Here is a 21,342-nt window from a genome sequence, read left to right as displayed (position 1 = left end):
CACTGTGTAAAATAGACCTCATCGGCATTGTCTAACACTCTTTGTGTGCGCTAATTATTCTGTTGTGTTCGCTGTAAATTTGTTTGTTCTTGAATGTGCAAATATAGTTATTAGTAAAATGTCCTTTTTTCTCCTTAATATTTACTCAGCTGCGCAAATTCCAATAGCCTGTATAAAAGAAGCGGGGGCGGGGAGTATTGTTCTCCCGGTAGAGAAGCAGTAACATCAGAATGGATCGTTAAGGAGAGCTAAGTGTCTTCGAACGTGGACTAGTCATTCGGTGTCACCTGAGAAACAGATCCATCAGGAACATTTCAGCCTTTCAGACGCTGTTCAAGTCGACTGTTGGTGAAGTGATTGTGAAGATCAGAAACTGTTCAAACGGCTCTAATCACTATGGGACTTAACGTCTGAGATTATCAGTCCCCTAGCGGCAGGCAGTTGTGAAGCGGTAGCGCCAAGAGACAACTGCAGTTAAAGCGAGACCGAGTAGACCTTATGCACTGATGGACAGAGACCGTCGAGTATTGTAGAGAGTGGTTGTTAAAAGTTGCGTGAAATCAGCAGCAGGAATCAGTCATGAATTCCGAAGTATCGACGGCAGTTGATAGATATATACCACATAAATTAATAAGTGATGGTACTGATACCACATGGTACACAAATCGGGTCAGGTCGCTGTTGCAGAAGCAACGAAACAAGCATGCCAAATTTAAAAGAACGCAAAACTCCGACGATTGGCAAAGTTTTGCAAATGTTCGTAATAAAGCGCGTGCTTCAATGCGAGAAGCTTTTAATAACTTCCACAACGAAACTCTGTCTCGGAATCTGGCCGAAAACCCAAAGAGCTTCTGGTCATATATAAAGCACACCAGTGGCAAGAAGCAATCAATACCTTCACTGCGCGATAACAACGGCGAAGTCACTGATGACAGTGCCACCAAAGCAGAGTTATTAAACACGATTTTCCGAAACGCTTTCACCAAAGACGAAGTAAATATTCCCGAATTCCAATCAAGACCAACTGCGAAAACGAGAAACATAGACGTAAATATCCTCGGTGTAGCAAAGGGGCTTAAATCACTTAATAAAGGCAAGGCTTCCGGTCCAGATTGTATACCAGTCAGATTTCTTTCAGAGTACACTGATACAATAGCTCTATATTTAGCAATTATATACAACCGCTCGCTCACAGAAAGATCCGTACCTAAAAACTGGAAAATTGCTCAAGTCACACCAATACCCAAAAAGCGAAGTAGGAGTAATCCGTTGAATTACAGGCTTATATCAATAACGTCGATTTGCAGTAGGGTTTTGGAACATATACTGTATTCGAACATTATGAAGTACCTCGAAGAAAACGATTTACTGACACTTAGTCAGTACGGATTCAGAAAATATCGTTCCTGCGGAACACAATTAGCTCTTTATACTCATGAAGTAATGAGTGCTATCGACAGGGGATGTCAAATTGACTCCATATTTTCAGATTTACCGAAGGCTTTCTACACCGTTTCTCACAAGCGTCTTCTAACCAAACGGAGTGCCTATGGAATATGGCCTCAGCTGTGCGACTGATTTCGTTTTTTCCTGTCAGAAAGGTCACAGTTCGTAGCAATTGACGGAAAGTCATCGAATAAAACAGAAGTAATATCCGGCGTTCCCCAAGGAGGTGTTATAGGCCTTCTATTGTTCCTACTCTGTATTAAAGACATAGGAGACAATCTGAGTAGCCCTCTTAGATTATTTGCAGATGATGCTGTCATTTACCGTCTTGTAAAGTCATCAAATGACCAAAACAAATTGCAAAATGATTTAGATAAGATATCTGTATGGTGCGAAAAGTGGCACTTGACCCCGAATAAAGAAAAGTGTGAAGTTATTCACATGAGTACTAAAAGAAATCAGTTAAATTTCGATTACGCGGTAAGTCACACAATGTGAAGGCTAAGTTGGAACGACCACATAGATAATTTTGTGGGTAGAGCAAACCAAAGACTGCGATTCATTGGCTGAACACACTAGAAGGTGCAACAGGTCTACTAAAGAGACTGCTTACACTACACTTGTCTGCCCTATTCTGGAGTATTGCTGTGCGGTGTGGGATCCGTACCAGGTGGGACTGACGGATGATATTGAAAAAGTTCAAAGAAGCGCGGCTCGTTTTGTATTATTGCGAAATAGGGCAGATAGTGTCACAGACATGATACGTGAATTGGAGTGGCAATCATTAAAACAAAGGCGTTTTTCGTTGCGACGGGATCTTCTCATGAAATTTCAATCACCAGTTTTCTCCTACGATTGCGAAAATATTCTGTTGTCACCCACCTACATAAGGAGAAATGATCATCACGATAAAATAAGGCAAATCAGGGCTCGCTCCGAAAAATTTAAGTGCTCGTTTTTCCCGCGTTCCGTTCGAGAGTGGAACGGCAGAGAGACAGCTTGAAGGTGGTTCATTGAACCCCCGCCAGGCACTTCATTGTCAATAGCAGAGTAATCACGTAGATGGAAGTGTCGCCTGCAGTTCAGCTAGCACAATGACTGAGCGTAGGAAGTTAAAAAGAACGGGGTACTATGGTCGAACAGTTCCTCATAAACCATACATTTCTATTGTCAATGGTAGGCGATACTTAAGGTCGTGTAAAGAGAGACGCCACTGGACAGTGGATGACTGGAAACGAGTGATTAGGAATGACTTATCACACTATATCCTGTCGCAGCTTGGGGTTCGCTCTGTGCTTTTATAGTTTACTTCTTAAGTTAGTCGTATTGGGATCGATAGGATGTGTGCGTGCTGTGTGCGGACGAGGAGAAGCTGGCCGCCGTTCACGAACAGCTGAAGGCAATATTGGCTACAGTCAGCCGTCTTCGGGATGCTCCCTCAGAGTGTAGCAGTGGCACAGAACCTGGCGTGACGTGTGGGGCACCTCAGGTGTCGCTTGTTTCTCTCAAGGGCTTTGCTGCCGAGACACTTTCCCGTGTACCCAGTCCAGGATAACACGCCGCTCGAAGTGGAGGATCAATGTGGAAGCAGGGTATCTGGTCTTGTGCCTTCACCCTGTGAATGGACAAGAGGCTGCTCCTTCAGAAGGGTCCGAGCAGACATACGAGGGGAGGGGTTTGCTAGTTATCGGGAGCTCCATTATTATGCGGGATATGGGGGGGGGGGGGGGGGGCTTAGAGAAATAGCGTCCAGGGCTGAAAAAAAAATCCACTGTGCACTCGTCGTCGTAATCTGGGATATGGAAGAGGCACTGCCTGTGGCTATCGAGCGTGCAGGGTTCAGTCACCTGCAAATTGCAGCTCACATCGACACCAATGACATTATGAGGCCGTCCTCTGTTCATACAGGTGGCTGGCAGAGGTGGTGAAGACTGCTGGCTTTGGATGCGGGATACAAGCAAAGCTCACAATTTTCAACACTGTTCCTGGAATTGATCAGGGTTCTTTGGTTTGGAACCGAATGGAGGGTCCCAGCAAAGGCTTCATTGCTTCTGTAAAAGTCCTATCTGCCGATCCCTGGACCTACATTAGGTGGTGCAGAACTGTAGAACTCCCATTGATAGGTCAGGGGTGCACTACACATAAGAAGGAGCTACTTGGGTAGCAGAGCATTTGTGGAGTGCACCTGAGAGTTTTTTTAGGCTAGGCGGTAGTTTGAGGAACTCTGATGAACTCTCACTAGTCGACATGCAGGTAGAGAAATCAGACCGCGTTCAGAGTAAAGACACGACGACTGTCAAACTTTTATCAATCATTTGTCGACGTATTCGTGACAAAGTTCCCAAATTTACTGCCCTTCGGGAACATGGTTGTGCTAAAATTATTGTCAGGACCGAGAGCTGGCTGAAACCCTACATAGATAGACCTGAGATATTCAGCGAATCATGGAACGTCTGTCGAAATGACTCATTAGGCTCCATAGTAGGGAGAGTGTTCACTGCAGTCGACAAAAATATTGTCTTTATTGCGGTCGAATTTTCGTGTGACTGTGAAGTTATCTGGATGCGTATAACAGATCTAGGCGAAATCAAGTTCATTGTTGGATATTTTTACCGGCCATCTGATTCCGATTGACGGTTTTACAGCACTGAATTACCCAGATCATTCAGTATTAGTTGGAGGCGACTTTAACCTACCGAACATGGCACTTCTATGGATTCATTGCAAGGAGAACGGACAGGTAGTCTTGTGGGGCACTTCTAAGCACTTTTTCCGAAAACTGTACTGAGCAGCTTGTCTTTATTGCGGTCGAATTTTCGTGTGACTGTGAAGTTATCTGGATACGTATAACAAAATGGTTCAAATGGCTCTGAGCACTATGGGACTTAACTTCTGAGGTCATCAGTCACCTAGAACTTAGAACTAACCTAAGGACATCACACACTTCCATGCCCGAGGCAGGATTCGAACCTGCGACCGTAGAGGTCGCGCGGTTCCAGTCTGGAGCGCCAAAACCGCTCGGCCACTCTGGCCGGCTACGTATAACAGGTCTAGGCAAAATCAAGTTCATTGTTGGATATTTTTACCGGCCATCCGATTCCGCCGTGACAGTTTTACAGCGCTGAAATACCCATATCATTCAATATTAGTTGGAGGCGACTTTAACCTACCGAGTATGGCGCGTCTATGGATTCACTGCAAGTACGGACAGGTAGTCTTGTGAGGCATTTTGAACACTTTTTTCGAAAACTAAATTGAGCAGCTTGTTCCGGAGCCCATACGAAATTGAAATATTTAAGACTTTTTGGTTACAAACAAGCCTGACCTTATTAACAGTGTCAATACAGAGGCAGGAGTTAGTGATTATGATGTCATCACAGAGACGATGCTTACTGAAAAATGGTTCAAATGGCTCTGAGCTCTACGGGACTTAACATCTGAGGTCATCAGTCCCCTACAACTCAGAACTATTTAAACCTAACTAACCTAAGGACATCACACAATCCATGCCCGAGGCAGGATTCGAACCTGCGACTGTAGCGGTTGCGCGGTTCCAGACTGAAGCGCCTAGAACAGCTCGGCCACACTGGCCAGCCGATGCTTACTGAAGTCAATAAGTTCACTCAAGAAGCCCGGAAGAGTTATCCTTTAGAAAGGGCAGCCAAGTGGTTGTTAGCCAATGAATGGGCATCATTTAGTTCCTGTATGATGGACGTAGAGGAATTGTGGGCGAAATTTAAGCGACTGTTAATCGCGCTCTGGAGAAGTATGCGCCAAGAAAGTGAATTGAGGACGAAAAGATCCACTGTGGATTAATAACAAAATTCGGAAAATGCTGCGGAAGGAAATGCTGTTGCACCTTGGTTCAAAAAAGAATGCCCGAATGACGACAGGCAAAAGTCATCACGCGACCAACAGCGAAGTGCGGAGGATGTAGTGATAACGGTCTGGAGGTGTTTATCGTGCGTGCGGTATGGTCCCCTTATTTCGCTTAAGAAAGCGCTAAATGCGAAAGAATATGAATACTTTATGCAACATTGTGTATTGCGCACATTGTTTGTAACAGCATGATAGTGCACCCTATCATAAAGCAGCGTCTGTGAGGCAATTTCGCACATCGAACTTGCGTCCTGCCCCACCAAACAGTTATATCAGTGTGATGAAAGACAGGACATGTAATGGATTTTGATTTGTAAAAAAAAAGTATACCCATAGTCATTTCTCGTGAAATTGCAAAACTATTTCGCCATTCGCCGCTAAACTGAAATGGCGCCATGGTGTAAGATACTTTGAAGTTCTTTTCTACAAAAAAACTACCCAAAAGTTTAAAGTTGAAAAGAGAAGGATACAGCACAAACGTAAAAACGTTAATTCAGAAGAACTGCTTCTGTGCAGTAGAAGAATTCATGAATGGCAGCATAGAATAATCAAGTTAAATATTTTGTTGTATGTCGGTACCATAAGTTCATTCTTCAAATGTAATTTTTTGTTGTTGTTATGCGTAAATAATAAAAAAAATGGTTCAAATGGCTCTGAACACTATGGGACTTAACATCTGAGGTTATCAGTCCCCTAGAATTAGTACTACTCAAACCTAACTTTCTAAGGACATCACACACACCGAGCGAGGTGGCGCAGTGGTTAGACACTGGACTCGCATTCGGCAGAACGACGGTTCAATCCCGCGTCCGGCCATACTGATTTAGGTTTTCCGTGATTTCCCTAAATCGCTCCAGGCAAATGCCGGGATGGTTCCTTTCAAAGGGCACGGCCGACCTCCTTCCCCGTCCTTCCCTAGTCCGATGAGACTGATGACCTCGCTGTCTGGTCTTCTCCAAAACAACCCCCCAACCCCCATCACACACATCCATGCCCGAGGCAGGATCCGAACCTGCGACCGTAGCAGCAGCGCGACGATTTCGGATTGAAGGGCCTAGAACCGCTTTTTTTTCTTTTTTTCATTTTGTTTGTTGTTGATCGTTGTGTTTGGTCGTTGCGGACGTCACATGACATACGTTCAAGTTCGTTTGCTGATCCTTCCATTCAATTTTTTTATTACAGAGGCCAACCAGCTCTCTGACCGAACACGCTGAGCTACCGTGCCGGCAACCGCTGGGCCACAACGGCCGGCCATAAATTATAACATTAATATAAACTGTAATTGTGGCTTGTCTCGTATCCATGGGTTAACAACACGCAACAAGATTTCTGGAATCAATAAAAAATCAAATAAAAAATCGGAAAACAAGAACCCTTACAGCACTAAACTAGAATTTTAACGTAGGTTTTCTATTCTGTGTGAACTGAAGATTATTTGTGATGTCTTTCAGAACGTCTAAAACGCAGTAGCTTTTACTTCGGTGCCGGTTGCAGGATTGCACCATCCCGGACGCCTTAGCATCAGTTGGCATAGCAACTGGCATGCGCTGGTTTTTCCAACACGTGACTCGTGACCTCCATACCACCAACGGAGGCCGCCTATTCGCTGTAGCGCGCTTGCGCGTCACCTTCCGCTTCAGATGGCATGAAAACTGGTATACGCTGGTTTTCTCCAGCACGTGACTCGCGTCCTCCATACCATCAACGTGACCTGTTGCGCCACACTGCGCAACGTCGCACTGCCGCCCACGTTTTATAAAAGACTGCAGTAGCGGTCGCTGAACAACAGTAGTCGTCGCTTCGAGAGGCGAGCAACGTGCACTTCACGGAAGGTAAGCGCTGCTTAATGTAAGCCATATGTTATGTCAAAATTGGTCTGTTACCGTCATGTTGTATTCACGATTTAAAATAAGGGTTTGGTGAATAACACTTTCGAAGCAGGTACTTTTTTTCATGGTAATCAATTTTAATTTACAGAGCGACTGAGTGCTGCGTAATCGTACAATCATAAAACTGTTATACTAGCAAGTAGGTCAGACAACCTACGTCATTTTTTAATTTTTGTTACTTTATCTGTTGGAAGGGAATCCAAAATGTCAAAACAAAAGCAGGAGCCTGCAATAATGACTCGTATTTATAAATGTACACTTACACAAATTCTTACGCTACGAAGGAATTTCGTACATTTTATCAGAACTGTGGTACATTTTTCGTGACTGATTTATGTGGGGATTTTTATGAATAAAACCGCCTAGATCGCTAAATAAAATGTCCTTATTTGTTACGGCGTTTCGGCATCTGCAGTGATCTACGGAAATACTTTGAACTTGCGAAACAAGGTTCAGTGTTATTAAAAATTATAATACTACACTGACAGTGTTCTGCAAGTTCGGTATTTTTTGGTATCTCATGATGGCATATGCCGAAGAACTGTAATTAAAAAAAAAAAAGAATTAGCAATCTAGACGGTTTTACTCGTAAAATATGCATGATGATCGCCGAAACGTGTTAATTTAAAAAAAATATTTAGTGACTAGACGATTGTATTCATAAAATATTCATGATGATTACTGACTCATACCGGAAATATGTTTCCTTAATTAATGATTTCCATGAGAATATAACTTCGAGATTTTCTGCATCGTATTTTGTCACATTCAGCTGAGGCACAACGGAGTAAGCACGCTTTAAGCTGCAATTTGCCCCTGTTGCGGCCAAACCATTCATTACCGTACCCTATAATCTATCGCTAAGCAAAAATTTACAGAACTTGCCTATTGATTAAATGTTTTATTACTACCCGATTGTTGGCAGTTGCTGTGATTCAACTACGAAATAATGCCTGTGACATATCTGTTGTAACTAGGAATTATTCTGCCAGTTCATTTTCAGACCATAAATTCCTGGTCACACTGCATCTACCTGTACTCAAGTGAATACAGCGCTGTGGTAGAAAATACTGCTAAAAAAGCTGTCCATCTTGTTATATAAAATGGAAGTTGAATCTGTTTACATTTTCTGCTAAAAAGTTCTCTGAATTGCACCCAAAATATTTGGATGTACATTGTGGCCTTCATCAAACTAGACATTACTCATTTGTGACCCGATTTGTTTCATTTCCAGTGCATTCTTTTTCTTGTCTAATTACAAATTTATTGTACAACAGTTGCCTGTCAATTCAATACGCAGAATGTTGGAAACGTCGTTGTTGGACAGTTTTGACACAGTATCCAGTTTGAGATGTAATTATCATAATTGGAAACAGGAATTATTGCTCATTTATGCACTTTAATTTAAGAACCAGATAAAGGATAAAGGTGCACTCACGGTGTCCGCAGCATTTCGATAGCTTGCCGCTGTTAGCAACAGTTCACATGACGAATGATTGAGAGTGAACGCGACAAATCACACGTTCCGTATTTCACGGAAACATATTGCCAGCACTCCCAATAAAGGCGTGTTGATGGTTGGTTGCCACTAGCCAATGGGAGTAGAAATGTCATGCAAGGTATTTTGTAGACGTGAATTGAAGCAAGAATTCTATATCGTAACTTACTAAATGAATAGCGGCGTCAGTTCTATTCGAGAAAATGGTGGATCGAAAACTAACTGTTTTACGAAATAACTATTGTGGAACCCAGTTCTAGTTGCGGGCTACCTGCCTAACGGCTTCCAGAGGCAACAATAGCTTGATTTTCAGTATTTCACTTAATTATTGACTGTTTTTAAATGTTTGAAATGTTATCTTAATCCAAAGACGTATAATCTTATTTTAAAAGTGTAACACAACATGAAAAGTATTCCAGAACTGTCAGTCTTGAGGGAGCATAACTGTCGGCTCGCAAGTACCCGAGCTTATACATCTACTATTTAAGAATGAGAGCACTGAGCGACTTCCAACAGACTTTACATATAATTTCAAAACTTCATGAAACTTTTTCCCGCACACACACACACACACACACACACACACACACACACACACACACAATGAAGACAAGAGCAATGCTTTCCGCATACCGTACTACATTTTCGCTCGTCATGAAGTAAGACTTCAGCATCAGACATGAAGTGTTAATTTATCACATCTTTACAACCTACTATATTTGCAACACTGTTTACAGCTGATATCCCTTATACCACTGATTATACATGCAAAATTATTTCATTTTACGACACGCATTTCAGGAGATACGTCCACACATGAAGAACTAGCTTTTGCGCAAGTGATGCTTGGTAAAACTCCTACATCACGCCTGACGTATTGCTTTATTACTTCTTTACTAGTCGCTCTATTTGTAACTAACTATGCAGACAATATCTAAACAGTTTGGTAGATATGATGTCATAAACACTGAGATGCGGGAGAAACTCGCTTCTGTTTAAAATGAAGTGCGAATTACCCGCTATATTCATCCAGTATTTCACAGTGAGAGCAGTTAGCAACTTCCAACAAACTTTAAGTATAATTTCAAAACCTTTTCTCGCTCACATATTTAAAGTCAAACATTTAACACACTAACTCATTTGTAAAGTTATCAGACTCTTGAAGCTGTTTCGTACATGGGAGTTTGATTCTTTAAACGAGAATACGGCACTAAGGAACCTGCAGCAACTCTTGTAGGAATGTGACAAGATAGAAAGGGCTACCCTTAAGACGTTCATAAGCTTTTAATACTATAACTGCCCTCATATAACTACATCAATGTTTGGTAACTGTGAGAAAATTTTTTCTCAGATGACAGTCATTGACTTCGACAATGTACAAACAATCGCATTTGAGCTGACCTAGGCCTCTGGCCACGACACAGTTCAGCCTGTTGCTATCATGAGTAACTATAGTCAAGCTGCTTCACATATATATTTGAGATGTGCTAACTAGCAACCAAAACTTTCCATCTAACAAGATAGCCTAAGAATGTCACCACAGCCCCAACACATGCATCAAGTAAACTCTGAAGGAGACCCTCCATTGGTTACTTAAAATTAATCTACTATTGACTAAGTGAACTGATGCATTGACAAAGTACTAACAATGTTGACCAAAGACTCTGAGTGGCATTGTGTCAGTCAAAGTGTTTGAAAGAGAGAGAGCGTTGATCTTACTACACAGTCAATATTCATTTTTACTTTCAGTTAGCTTCATGTTTCCCTCTTTCAACACAGACAGGTGAACAAACTAGTGAGGGTTTTATGAACAGAATATCTTCCAGGCATAATTCCATTGCAGAATACTGGTATCACAACCACACACACATTGCCTATGACACTTCCAAAGATGCCTTAGGGTAGTATTGCTGTTCAACGGTATTATCCATGCAAACCAGGTTGACACTTGCACAGTGGCTGATGGTAGCGACCATAAATGAGAAATTTCTTTGCAGTTGCTCCTGTCAGCCATTGCACTGGGTATCATCTTGGTTCACATTTTTAATGATACGTGAAATTATGTATAATGAGGAAGTTTTGATTGCCAGTATTGAAAGTGCTGTCCAGGAGAAGTGAACCTATTGCGTGAAAAGAGTGTTTTCCAGTGTAACATAGTTGTTATTTTACAGCTATGCATTATGCTTTAGTAACTACACAGCATGGTTTCTCCTGCTTTGGGAAATGACACTGTTACTCAGATGCCGTTCAGCTAGTAAGAAATACTGAGGTTGGACAACACTCTCTTCCAGCTGATCAGTGAGTGATTGATATACAAATGTACCCACTTAGAAAGTTTCACTAGCTTTCAGAATACAGTTTTTTGTCTACTCGTGTGCACGCATGCGCGCGCACACACACACACACACACACACACACACAGTGCCACGCTTATAGCCTGAAAGCTTTTCTGTATGGTCACGTGAGTGTACAATGCGTGCAGTCAGTCTGTTGCCTCTGATTTGTTGCCACTTCTCATTTTTGTTTATTGTCTTCATCCTTGAACTTCCATTACTGTGACCCATGAGATATTCTATGGTGAAGACAACCCATTACTGTATCAGAATAAGTAATTCATTTTATTTAAAATGATGTTTTGCAACCTTAGCATTGCACTCATTTGTGCCAATCATTTTGATAAGATCTCCCTTCAAATTATAGCCTATGTGTCTTCTTCAGATTAACTCTATTTGAAAATAGCAAATATGCACCAGAAAGTATTTCAATATAGGTTGTCAAGTGTGAATCCAGTGAGATAGTGAGATTCACAGCAGTTTGCTACTGTACCCCCCTCCCCCAAATAGAAGTTATTGCCAACTCCACTCTTAAGGTGCCACAAATGCCAAGGATTTTCATAATGATAAGAGATACAAATATTTTAATATCATCATCATCTTGGGCAGTTTCCAAATTTGTCTTGTAAATTACCTTTTTTTATAGCTATGTGCTTGTAACATAGGACATGCCATTGTGTTTACAAACTAGACAATATACACATATAATAGCTTACACAGTAAATATGTATAATAGCCTGCACAGTGTAGGATAGTTTACAACACATTCACCCGAGTTAAAAAATGCAATTTTATGAAACAATATTATGTTATAATGTACATGAGTTGTTCTGATTCTAGTTTACTTTCTAGCACTTATCACTAATGCTAGTTTCTCTTCATGTGGCATATCAAATTTATCAGTCCAGGATGAACTTTTACTCACTCTCTGCTCATCTACTCAGCATAACAACAGAATTCTTCTTCTTAGAAACTTTTTTAGGGTTGCATGGATATCTTCTCAGTTTTTAGGTTTTGTAGGTCTGTTGGCAATGCCTGTATTAACCTGATATCAGAGTATTTGTGCCCTTTTTCGAAAAATGTGAAGTCTGTTTCAAATGCACCACAATTGCTTTCTAATGCAGTCACAATGGGTCTGAAAACATGTTATGATGGAAACATCAAAATATTGAGATCTTTGAAACAATTTCTTCAAAATTCTTTTTGTTTCTTTTTCAGTATAATTTGAATGGCATTGTTCTGTAGCTCAAATATTCTTTTCATTCCTTTGATGGTCAGGTTCCCCAACACTGTGATTCCTAACTGTGTATATGGTCAAAAAGTCAATGACAGACAATCCAGAAGAAGGCTTGATGTGCACACTGAGCTGGTTGTTTCATTACAAAGGATATGGACCCTTAGCATGTTGGAAGATAATTCCATGAAATGACACGGGGAGAAAATAAAATAAACCAACAATCTTGTCTTTGGGTTAACACTCTGAGAGATGCTTCTAAAGGCATAACTGTGCTGAAATGACCTTCTTGATTAGTTTATCCATGGGTTGACTCACCATTTTAACTTGTTATCCTGCTGAACCCTAAGGAATTTTACGCCTTATGCTTCATTCAATGTATGACCATTAAGCGGTTTTGATTTGATTTATTTATTCATCCAGGTATAACCTCACAGCACTATAGCATTTCCAATCATAATACAATGAAAATAAACAGCTCAAAATATACACATATAGAGAATATATAAGTACGCTTTGTGAGGGTAGGACAGGTGGTCAGATGTGGCCTCAAAGAAGTAACCATCCCAGCATTTGCCAGAAATGATATGGGAAAACCTGAATTGGGTTGGCTGGACTGAGCAAACTCCATCCTCGTAAATATGAGGATACAGTCTTAATAACCACACTGACTCATTTAGTTGGTCCCTATTGTACAGTGTCCTTTGATTTACAGATAATTTGTACCATTGAACTTATAATATAAAATGAAGTTTTGCATTGCTTCACTGCACACACTAATGACATCCACTGGTGCTCCTGGACCAACATATTGTGATGCCCCTTGTTAACCCCATACCGTGCAAAAAACTGACTGGGCCTGGAAATAGGCCCGTATTTGTGTCCTCCCCTCAACCCACCTGAAAAAAATAAGTCAACATCCAGCCATGATGGTGAACTCAGAAGAATGACAAGACAATACTAACATGCACCATAAATCTTGCCACATAATTTTTGCTGTAAAGTATTACATTGTTATCATATGTTGTAATGTGACAGAGTATTGTAGTTATCCCCATTCATTATTAACTGCTGCTCGAGTCCTCTAAGTAATCTTTATCTGTGTACTATGCATTACAAATAAAAAATTTTAGCTGCTTTTTAAACAAATGTATTTTGGTAACCTTTCTCATCTCATTGGGCAGTTTAACATACTGATAACATTCTTTTTGTCAGTATCTTTGTGTGTTTATTCCATGTAAACTGATTCCATGTAAACTGACAGCCAATATTTATCATCAAAAACTTGTGTTTGTTACACAATCTGTAGATATATCATCTATGCTCAAAGTGACAGAGCTGTTTTCTCTCTTTGTGGTGAAGTGCATAACGTCTGTTTTCTAGATTTTCAATGGTGATTTATTACATACTGCCCAATTGTGAACATCCTTGAGGGCTTCATTTGCTTCCTCCAATAGGAGTTCTGGTGTTTTGTCAGCGACTGTCATGTTTCTGCCACTAACAAAGAGAACTTTCTCTCCATGTCTTACACTCAAGGGCACCCATACCTGGGAGGCAAGGGTTAAGAGGTTGGTGCCCCCCTCCCCAGCTCTAGGGAAGGAATAAAAATATAGTGTAGTCTAGTGTTTTTCCTTCTAGAAAATGGTTTAAAAGTCAGTATTATGCAGTCTTTTAACAGAGTCGGAACAGGAGCTCTTTATGACTACTTACAACTCTCCATTCATCTTCCAAAATATTAAAAATACTCCATACGCCATGTCTAGTCCTCCATCCTTCCTTTCATAAACTGTTACATGGGCATCATTGTTTACACTGGAAAAACATGAATATACATTAAGAACAGAACTGGTCCCAATAAACTACACTGAGGGACACCTATATGTATGTCTTTCTTGTCTGGCAATTATTATTTTATTAAATTTATTACCAGCGGACATATGAACTATCTCTACCTTTTCCACCCTCTTTTACAGGTAAGACTGGAACCATTCATTTGTATTCCTCTTCCACCTAATGCTTCTAGTTTGTTTAGCTGTATTTCTTGGAAAGCAGCGTAAAAGCCTGAACAAGTCTATGAATCTGCCTGTAACACAGTCATCCTTGTCAAGAGCTTCAAAAATCATGTTAGTGAACTCAGTAATGGCTGATATTGGATTCTCCCACATTGGAAACCAAACTGTGCTTTGTTAAAAAGGCTGTATTTATTCATATTAATCATTAGTCTATCATTCATGGTTGATTCAATTATTTTTGAGAATGCACGCAGTAGTGAAACTGGCCTACCGTTTTCAGTGCTCTCTGCATTACCTCTCTTTAGTACTGGCACAATTAATGTGAGTTTAGGTGTTCAGAAAAAGGCCTGAAATAAAGGGCTCATTTATCATTGTTAATGGGGCGTGTATGCTGTCTATGCATTCCTTCAGATCAGAAGCTGTAACCTCATCAATGCCTGCTGACTTTTTATGTTTTTAAGCTTCTCTATTATCTTCCTGCCTTTCAGCTCTGTTGCAGGAAACAACATTGTTGTGCTTGGTGTGTAACTCATTGTGGGTACTGCATTTGTTTTAGGTAGATTTTGTTTTGCAGCTTCTCAGCAATACTACAGAAATAACCATTTGCAAAATTTCCCAATTCTTGAGTATTTTCTATTATTCTACCCTCATCTTTTATGTGTATGTTATTATACATGTTATGTGATCCTGCTTTTCCAGTTTCATATTTTATGATGACAGATATTATTTTGCTTTTATTTAGTAACTGAAGGATTTTATTTCATCAAGCAGTGCCCTCATGTATATTTTTTATACCTGTGACAGTATTGTAGGGACTGTGGATTAGTGTCACATTTTTTAAAAGAACTGTCTTTTTAATACCCACAGTTATCAATCTATTTTCCTTAGCTGCTGCTGTTGAAGTGTCTATTTTTGGAAACCTCTCCTCAAAAATTAATTTAAACAACCTGTAGAATATGCATAACTTAGCATCTACATTCTTTTCCTTGTGCACTTCATCCCAGGTTTGTCATTTTACATTCCACAAAGACTCTTTTGTAGTCCTGCAGTTTTGTGGATTTTACCAAGTCTGTCTTTAGTTTTATTATCTGCCCGTGATGACCAGAGAAGCTTCAGTCTTTTGTAAATACTTTACAATTTTCCTTGTCGAAATCTGTAAGTGATTCTAAGACTCCCACTGAAGTTTTTGAGACCCTTGTAGCAGCATTTGCCATTTGTGCCACACCAAAAGTGTTCAAAATGCTTGTCGATTAATTACTGATTTCACCTTCAGTATCTATGATAATATTCAGGCCTCCACATGTTATTATGTAGTTTAACGGGGTTGAGATCCTTTTCAGGATTTCAGTTAATTTGTTGAAGAAAGTGACCACATTGCCATTAGGTGGGCAGTATATGCACAGAACGGTTAACTCCTTATGAATGTTTGTATCAACCATTGCCAATTCAAAATAAAATCTACACGAATTGTGATGAGATCTATAACTTTCAACTGTGTTCCACACCTGATGTAAATACATGTATGATTCCCACCCTTTAAGTACCAACATGCACATATGTGTTATGACAACATGGATATGCTGTATTTCAGTGTATTTACACCAGTGCTCCATAATGCAATACCATTCTGCAGTTCAAAGTCTATAATTCAGTTTCAAGCTGCCATACTTTATTTTTAATGGATTGCACACTTTGATGGTAGATAATTCTGAGCAAATTTCTATGGCATTTGTACACTCTAGTGTGGTACATTCAACCTTTCAAGCACATATTCAAGAACTATCTAAACTGACTAAGACACTTTTAAGGGAAGGAAGCCTGTTATCATGGTTTATCCTAAAAAAAGTGCCTAGTGTTCCAACCTATGACCCTACTTCTGGTGTTAATGTTCATGGGTGGTTGTTTGAACTTCAGTTAATTTGAATTGTGTGGCATAAGGCAAGAGAAGAAAGAAGGAAAGATTGGGGTTCAATGTTTTTTTACAAATCAGACCAGCCACAGTATCCATATTGTAGTGTAGCATAAATGAGAGTTCTTTAATACTATAATACCCTGCTCATCTTCAGAAGCACATGTAAAAAGACTCAAGGACTGAAAATATATCAGCATCAGGTTGCTGTAATTCTTATTGTCACAGCAATTCAAAAGTGGTTATAGGAACTTCATACTTTTACAGAATGTGAACTTTTGCACAGCCAAGACAAATGATATGTTGACGATAACTTGAGGCAATAGGTTGTAGTGTTGGAATTAACATTTGTGTGGTTTCCATTTTATCTTACAGAATAATGCCCGGAAATAAAAAATGTATAGGAGCTTCAGACTGAAGCATTGTTGGATGTATTGCAAGTGTTAAGTAAACTCTGCTGCAATGTATTTCTCTGAGGCTATGCTGATTTTGTGTGTTCTCATTACCCTGCACATATAAGTATACTTTTCAATATGTGGCAGTTGGTTTGCATTATTAACATTATCTTGGCCCGTCCAGTGTTTTATTGCTATGGGAATCTACTTCATATCATAAAAAGATTTTTCATTCAAAGAATTAATAATGTTGTCCAGTTTACATAGAATCAAATGATAATCATAAACCAAAGGCTATTGTAACACTTTTTATTCTGTTCACCAAATGTTCATGTAACAGAAAATAAGAAGTGTGGTGGAAGTTCATTTAAATTCTTGGGCAGCAAGAAGAACTACATTGCGAATATAGTTACCTCTACTCACGCTGATATGGTGCCTCAGTTATCAATACAAAGTAGTGGACTCAAAAACTTCATGGGTTGCCTTTACATACATACAAAATTGAGCAGGAAGCTTTCAAGTTACACGTAAAAGGAAGTGGAACAAAGTAAAAGGATGGGGTATTTTTAGTTGAAGGTGCAATAGTTATGAAATAACAATAGAAATACCTGACCAAAATAGTTTCATCCCATACACAATTTGTTAATTGTCATTTCTGATCCGTATGCAGCAACCACATGCTGACCTCTCTGACTTGCTACTGGTGGAATGTGACTACAAGAAAGTAGCATGCACTCTTATCAAAGTTTAACAAAATTCTAGGTTACTGTCATAGTAACCTTGAAACTCAGACTGTCAGTGAGTGACAGTGAATCAACAATAATACTAAAAGCATGTTGGTTCACTCACTGGATTGTGAAAGTCTTTCATAGTCTTGTTATAGTTATTTCAATGGAATAATCACTATTACATAGTATGTTATATAGTATTGGTCTAACACTATTTGTGTCTGTAAGATACAAACAAATGATTCATTTATTCTAGAGCCCTACCTTAGCAGAGGTATTTATGTTCACTATCGTCCTTCAAACAAGGTTGTAAAATGATTGAGCCCATTAGAGTTTACAGCTATGTAGAGTTACTCATTGTGTTAAATATATAAATAAATTTTAAAAACTAAATCTGTAGAAATCTTCAGATCATTAGAATCGGTATTTGCCATTCTGGATTTTTTGTGTGAGTAGCTTTGTCAAAGTATGCAGTGGATTCAAGTCCCATACAATATCGGTTACACATGGTACATATTGAAGACTTTAATTCCAAAGTACTTATAGCTATTATGGACAACAGTGAGTCTTGAAGAAGGCAAATCCAATAGGTGACTGTTTTTGGTATTGTGTACATTTAGATCATATCTTATGTTATATTTCTCCTTATTTTCCCTAACAAATATTAAACAGCTAGGTGTGGTCATTATGCAGAGACATTTGCAGTGGTACCTGCAGGACCGTCAATCTGCTAATTTTAATCTGCATCTTATTGCTTTTTTCTGGCATTTGAATAAACATTTAGCCCCCGTGGAATTACTCCATATCAGTATTCCACGATACAGATAGGAATGGAAGAAATCAAACTACAACTGGAGTAACAACTGTTTGCTGACGCTGTTCCTTAATCTACACAATAGAAAACATAATTTGCTGAACAGATAATTCATATGTCCTTCCAAGAGATAGAAACTGAATGTTTTGAGAAACACATTTTAACTATTATTATTCAGTAGTAAAATACTATTAACATGTTACTCTTTTTTGTTTCAGAAGAAAATGAAGATACACTGTCCTCCACGAGCGCTGGTTCATCATGGACATAAGTCCATCTTAGGGCTCCACAAGTGCAAGCATGAGAAGCATGGTCACCATGGAATACACAAGCACGGTCATAAACATCATGGTCACAAGCACGGACATAAACATCACGGTCACAAGCATGCCAAGCATCTAGTATGTGATGAAGACGGATTTTGGGGTCATAGATTTCATGGCCATGGACCACATGGCCATGGACCACATGGCCATGGGCCACTTGGTCATGGACCACATGGTTGTGGACCACACGGACATGGACCACACGGACATGGACCACATGGTCATGGACCACACGGTCATGGACCACACGGTCATGGACAACACGGTCGTGGACCACACGGTCATGGACCACATGGTCATGGGCCACTTGGCTGTGGACTGCATGGTCATGGACCATTTGGCTGTGGACCACATGGCCATGGCCCACACAGCCATGGACCACACAGTTTTGGACCACACGGTCATGGACCACATGGTCATGGTCCGCATGGACATGGAAAGCATAGTCATGGTCCTCATGGTCATGGCCCACATGGTCATGGACCTCATGGACCTGGACATCATGGCCCAGGTTCCTCTGATCAAGAATTGCATGGCCATGGACACCATGGTCGCAAACAAAGAGGCCATGAAACATCTGAGGATGTTATGTGGCTTGTTGACTGCTGTGGTTGTTGTGAAAGTGAAGAGGAGACATCGCCTGTGCGTGCTATGCCCAAGCGCCCTGCCACAGTCTGAAGCAGTGCAAATGCATTTTTTTCATCAAGAAGTATGTTTACTGAAAGCAACATAAGTGTCGCATAAGCATGTATGTATGAGCTGCATAATTGTAGTACATCTGTCTCATCAGTATTCAAACAAATTGTAGGTGTAGTATGAAATTATGTGAACCAGATGTAATAAAAACTGCAGCAAAGAGAAGCCTAAAGAAACTTAGCAACAGAAATCAATTTCTTCCCTGTTTAGACATTAACAGGCAAAATAAATGAAGAGTTAAGAATGCATGCTATCTCTCACTGTGTGATGCACATTTATATGTTGGAGTAAACAGTGGATTGTTGGGGATATTGTTCTATCCTGAATCTGCATAAATATTGTTGAGGTGGTTTTGTTTGAGTGGAATGGATTAAGGTAAGTATTGTGGGGTGGATCTGTATTTATATGACAACAGTTTGATTCTATTTCATGATAATTAATTTTGTGGGAGAATGGATGACAGAGAGACGGTAGATTTTGCAACATGGTCTTTTATGACTTTTGTTCAATTTATAATGACTGCTGTACAGTCAGTTTTTCTCTTTTTTGTAACTTCCATAATGATTTACTTTCATCAGTTGAGAATAATTTAAATACAGTTGCTTGCCTTTCTATTTATAAAAATTTGTACTCATATTATTTATATTCATATGTAATAAGTGGCAAAACAAATATATGCCTCATAAAATTTTTGTAACAGTTTAGATATGTATTGAAAATAAAATAACTAAACAAAAATTGTGTGTTTATATCATTCACCTCTCTTTTTGTTTATAAGATAGATGCAGTTGATAAGGCAATGGAAAGTTTCTAGTACAATAAAAGAGATACATAATTTTCAGTTGGAGGCAAAGGCAATAAAAAACAGAAGAAAGTGAACACAAAGAAACCATATTGTATAGGCATTCAACATTAACACAATAAGGATATAGAGTTGTGTGATTACTGTTGAATTGTGAATTTTTTGTGAATTGTGTTTTATTCATCTCATGACGTACATTTGCAATCCATTTGGTTTGCGTACAGGAGACATGTCAAAAATTTATGAAACAATTACAATGATTTTTACATTAATTAATGATAGCACTATAATAAATAACAACACTATAAGGATATTTCTTGGAACATGTAACACATTGTACCCAGCTCAAATTTCCAGCCTTGCCTTCATCATTTTAAAGCATTAGTTCAGTTTCTGTTGTCATTTAAGAACCACAACATTTCAGACTTTCTTCCATATGAGTTTTCATTTTCCTTTATATGATTTGTTTGAAATGTTTGGTGTTGACAATATTTTTGTTAAACTATTGCAAAACTGAGAAAAGAAGATAGGAATCACAGTCACCGTGAAATGCACAATACATCCATCAAATGAAACAGGAATTAAGGGAAATAAAGGTGTTTTAATGTCAGGCACATACCTCCTAAGACAAAGATCAATGATGGATATTGTCAGCAAGATAGGAGAAAAAAATTATCTGTTGACACGCTATGAGTGAGCAAATGACTTGCCATTATAAAAAAATGAAGAGACATCAAAGTGAAAAGTATCATATCATTAATACTTGAGAATTTACAAAAGGTGTTTAGTTGTTGTTACACAAAATCTTTGTTTTGCATCTGATCATAAATATCCGACTGTTGGGACAGCTTTTAAGAACCTTCCCTTTCATTTTATTGAATTTTGTGTGAGTCAAAAGTATACAAAAATGGATTACCAGCTACCAGAATAAATTGTGAGGCTTAAACTTTGCAGCTAGAGTTGGTGCTAACATATTTTTTGATTGGAGCAAAAGAATAGCTTTTAGTCATGTAAAGTCATTGAAGCACAAGGAAATAATAAACTGTCAAATGATCACAGTAAGTCATTCATCTTCAGTTAGTGCTAACCAAATTAAGAAGTTCAATGTAAATAATTGGCTATAACATAATGTAATTACTTATAAAAATATTTCTCTTTGTTGTTCAAGATTAGTTTTCAATTTTAATGAATAAGAATAAGTTACAAGTACCAGTCATGCAGAATATCATGTGTTATGAAATCAGATAAATGATAATGGAATGATACTAGCCATAAATGGAGGAACTTGATATTTTCAGCACAGGGCAGGAGCATGTAGAGGAACTACAACTCAAGTTTAAAAGAGTAGTTGACCATGCATTGGATAGATATGTACCCTGTG

The 21,342-nt window shown here is 39.2% G+C and overlaps 1 protein-coding gene across 1 annotated transcript; it reads left to right on the top strand.

Annotated features, from left to right (window-relative positions):
• The first annotated feature begins 6,764 nt into the window (after window positions 1–6,764).
• Window positions 6,765–19,232, top strand: LOC126277945 (uncharacterized). The gene is made up of 2 exons (XM_049977540.1): window positions 6,765–7,157; window positions 18,356–19,232. Exon 2 carries the CDS (start codon window positions 18,546–18,548, stop codon window positions 19,194–19,196), a length of 651 nt encoding a protein of 216 aa, XP_049833497.1. The 5' UTR covers window positions 6,765–7,157; window positions 18,356–18,545; the 3' UTR covers window positions 19,197–19,232.
• Window positions 19,233–21,342: the final 2,110 nt, after the last annotated feature.

The sequence above is a fragment of the Schistocerca gregaria genome, chromosome 6 (genome assembly GCF_023897955.1).
Source record: "Schistocerca gregaria isolate iqSchGreg1 chromosome 6, iqSchGreg1.2, whole genome shotgun sequence".
Lineage (NCBI taxonomy): Eukaryota > Metazoa > Arthropoda > Insecta > Orthoptera > Acrididae > Schistocerca > Schistocerca gregaria.
The sequence above is the reverse complement of the archived record's forward strand: the minus strand, read 5'-3'. Positions and strand labels throughout refer to the sequence as shown.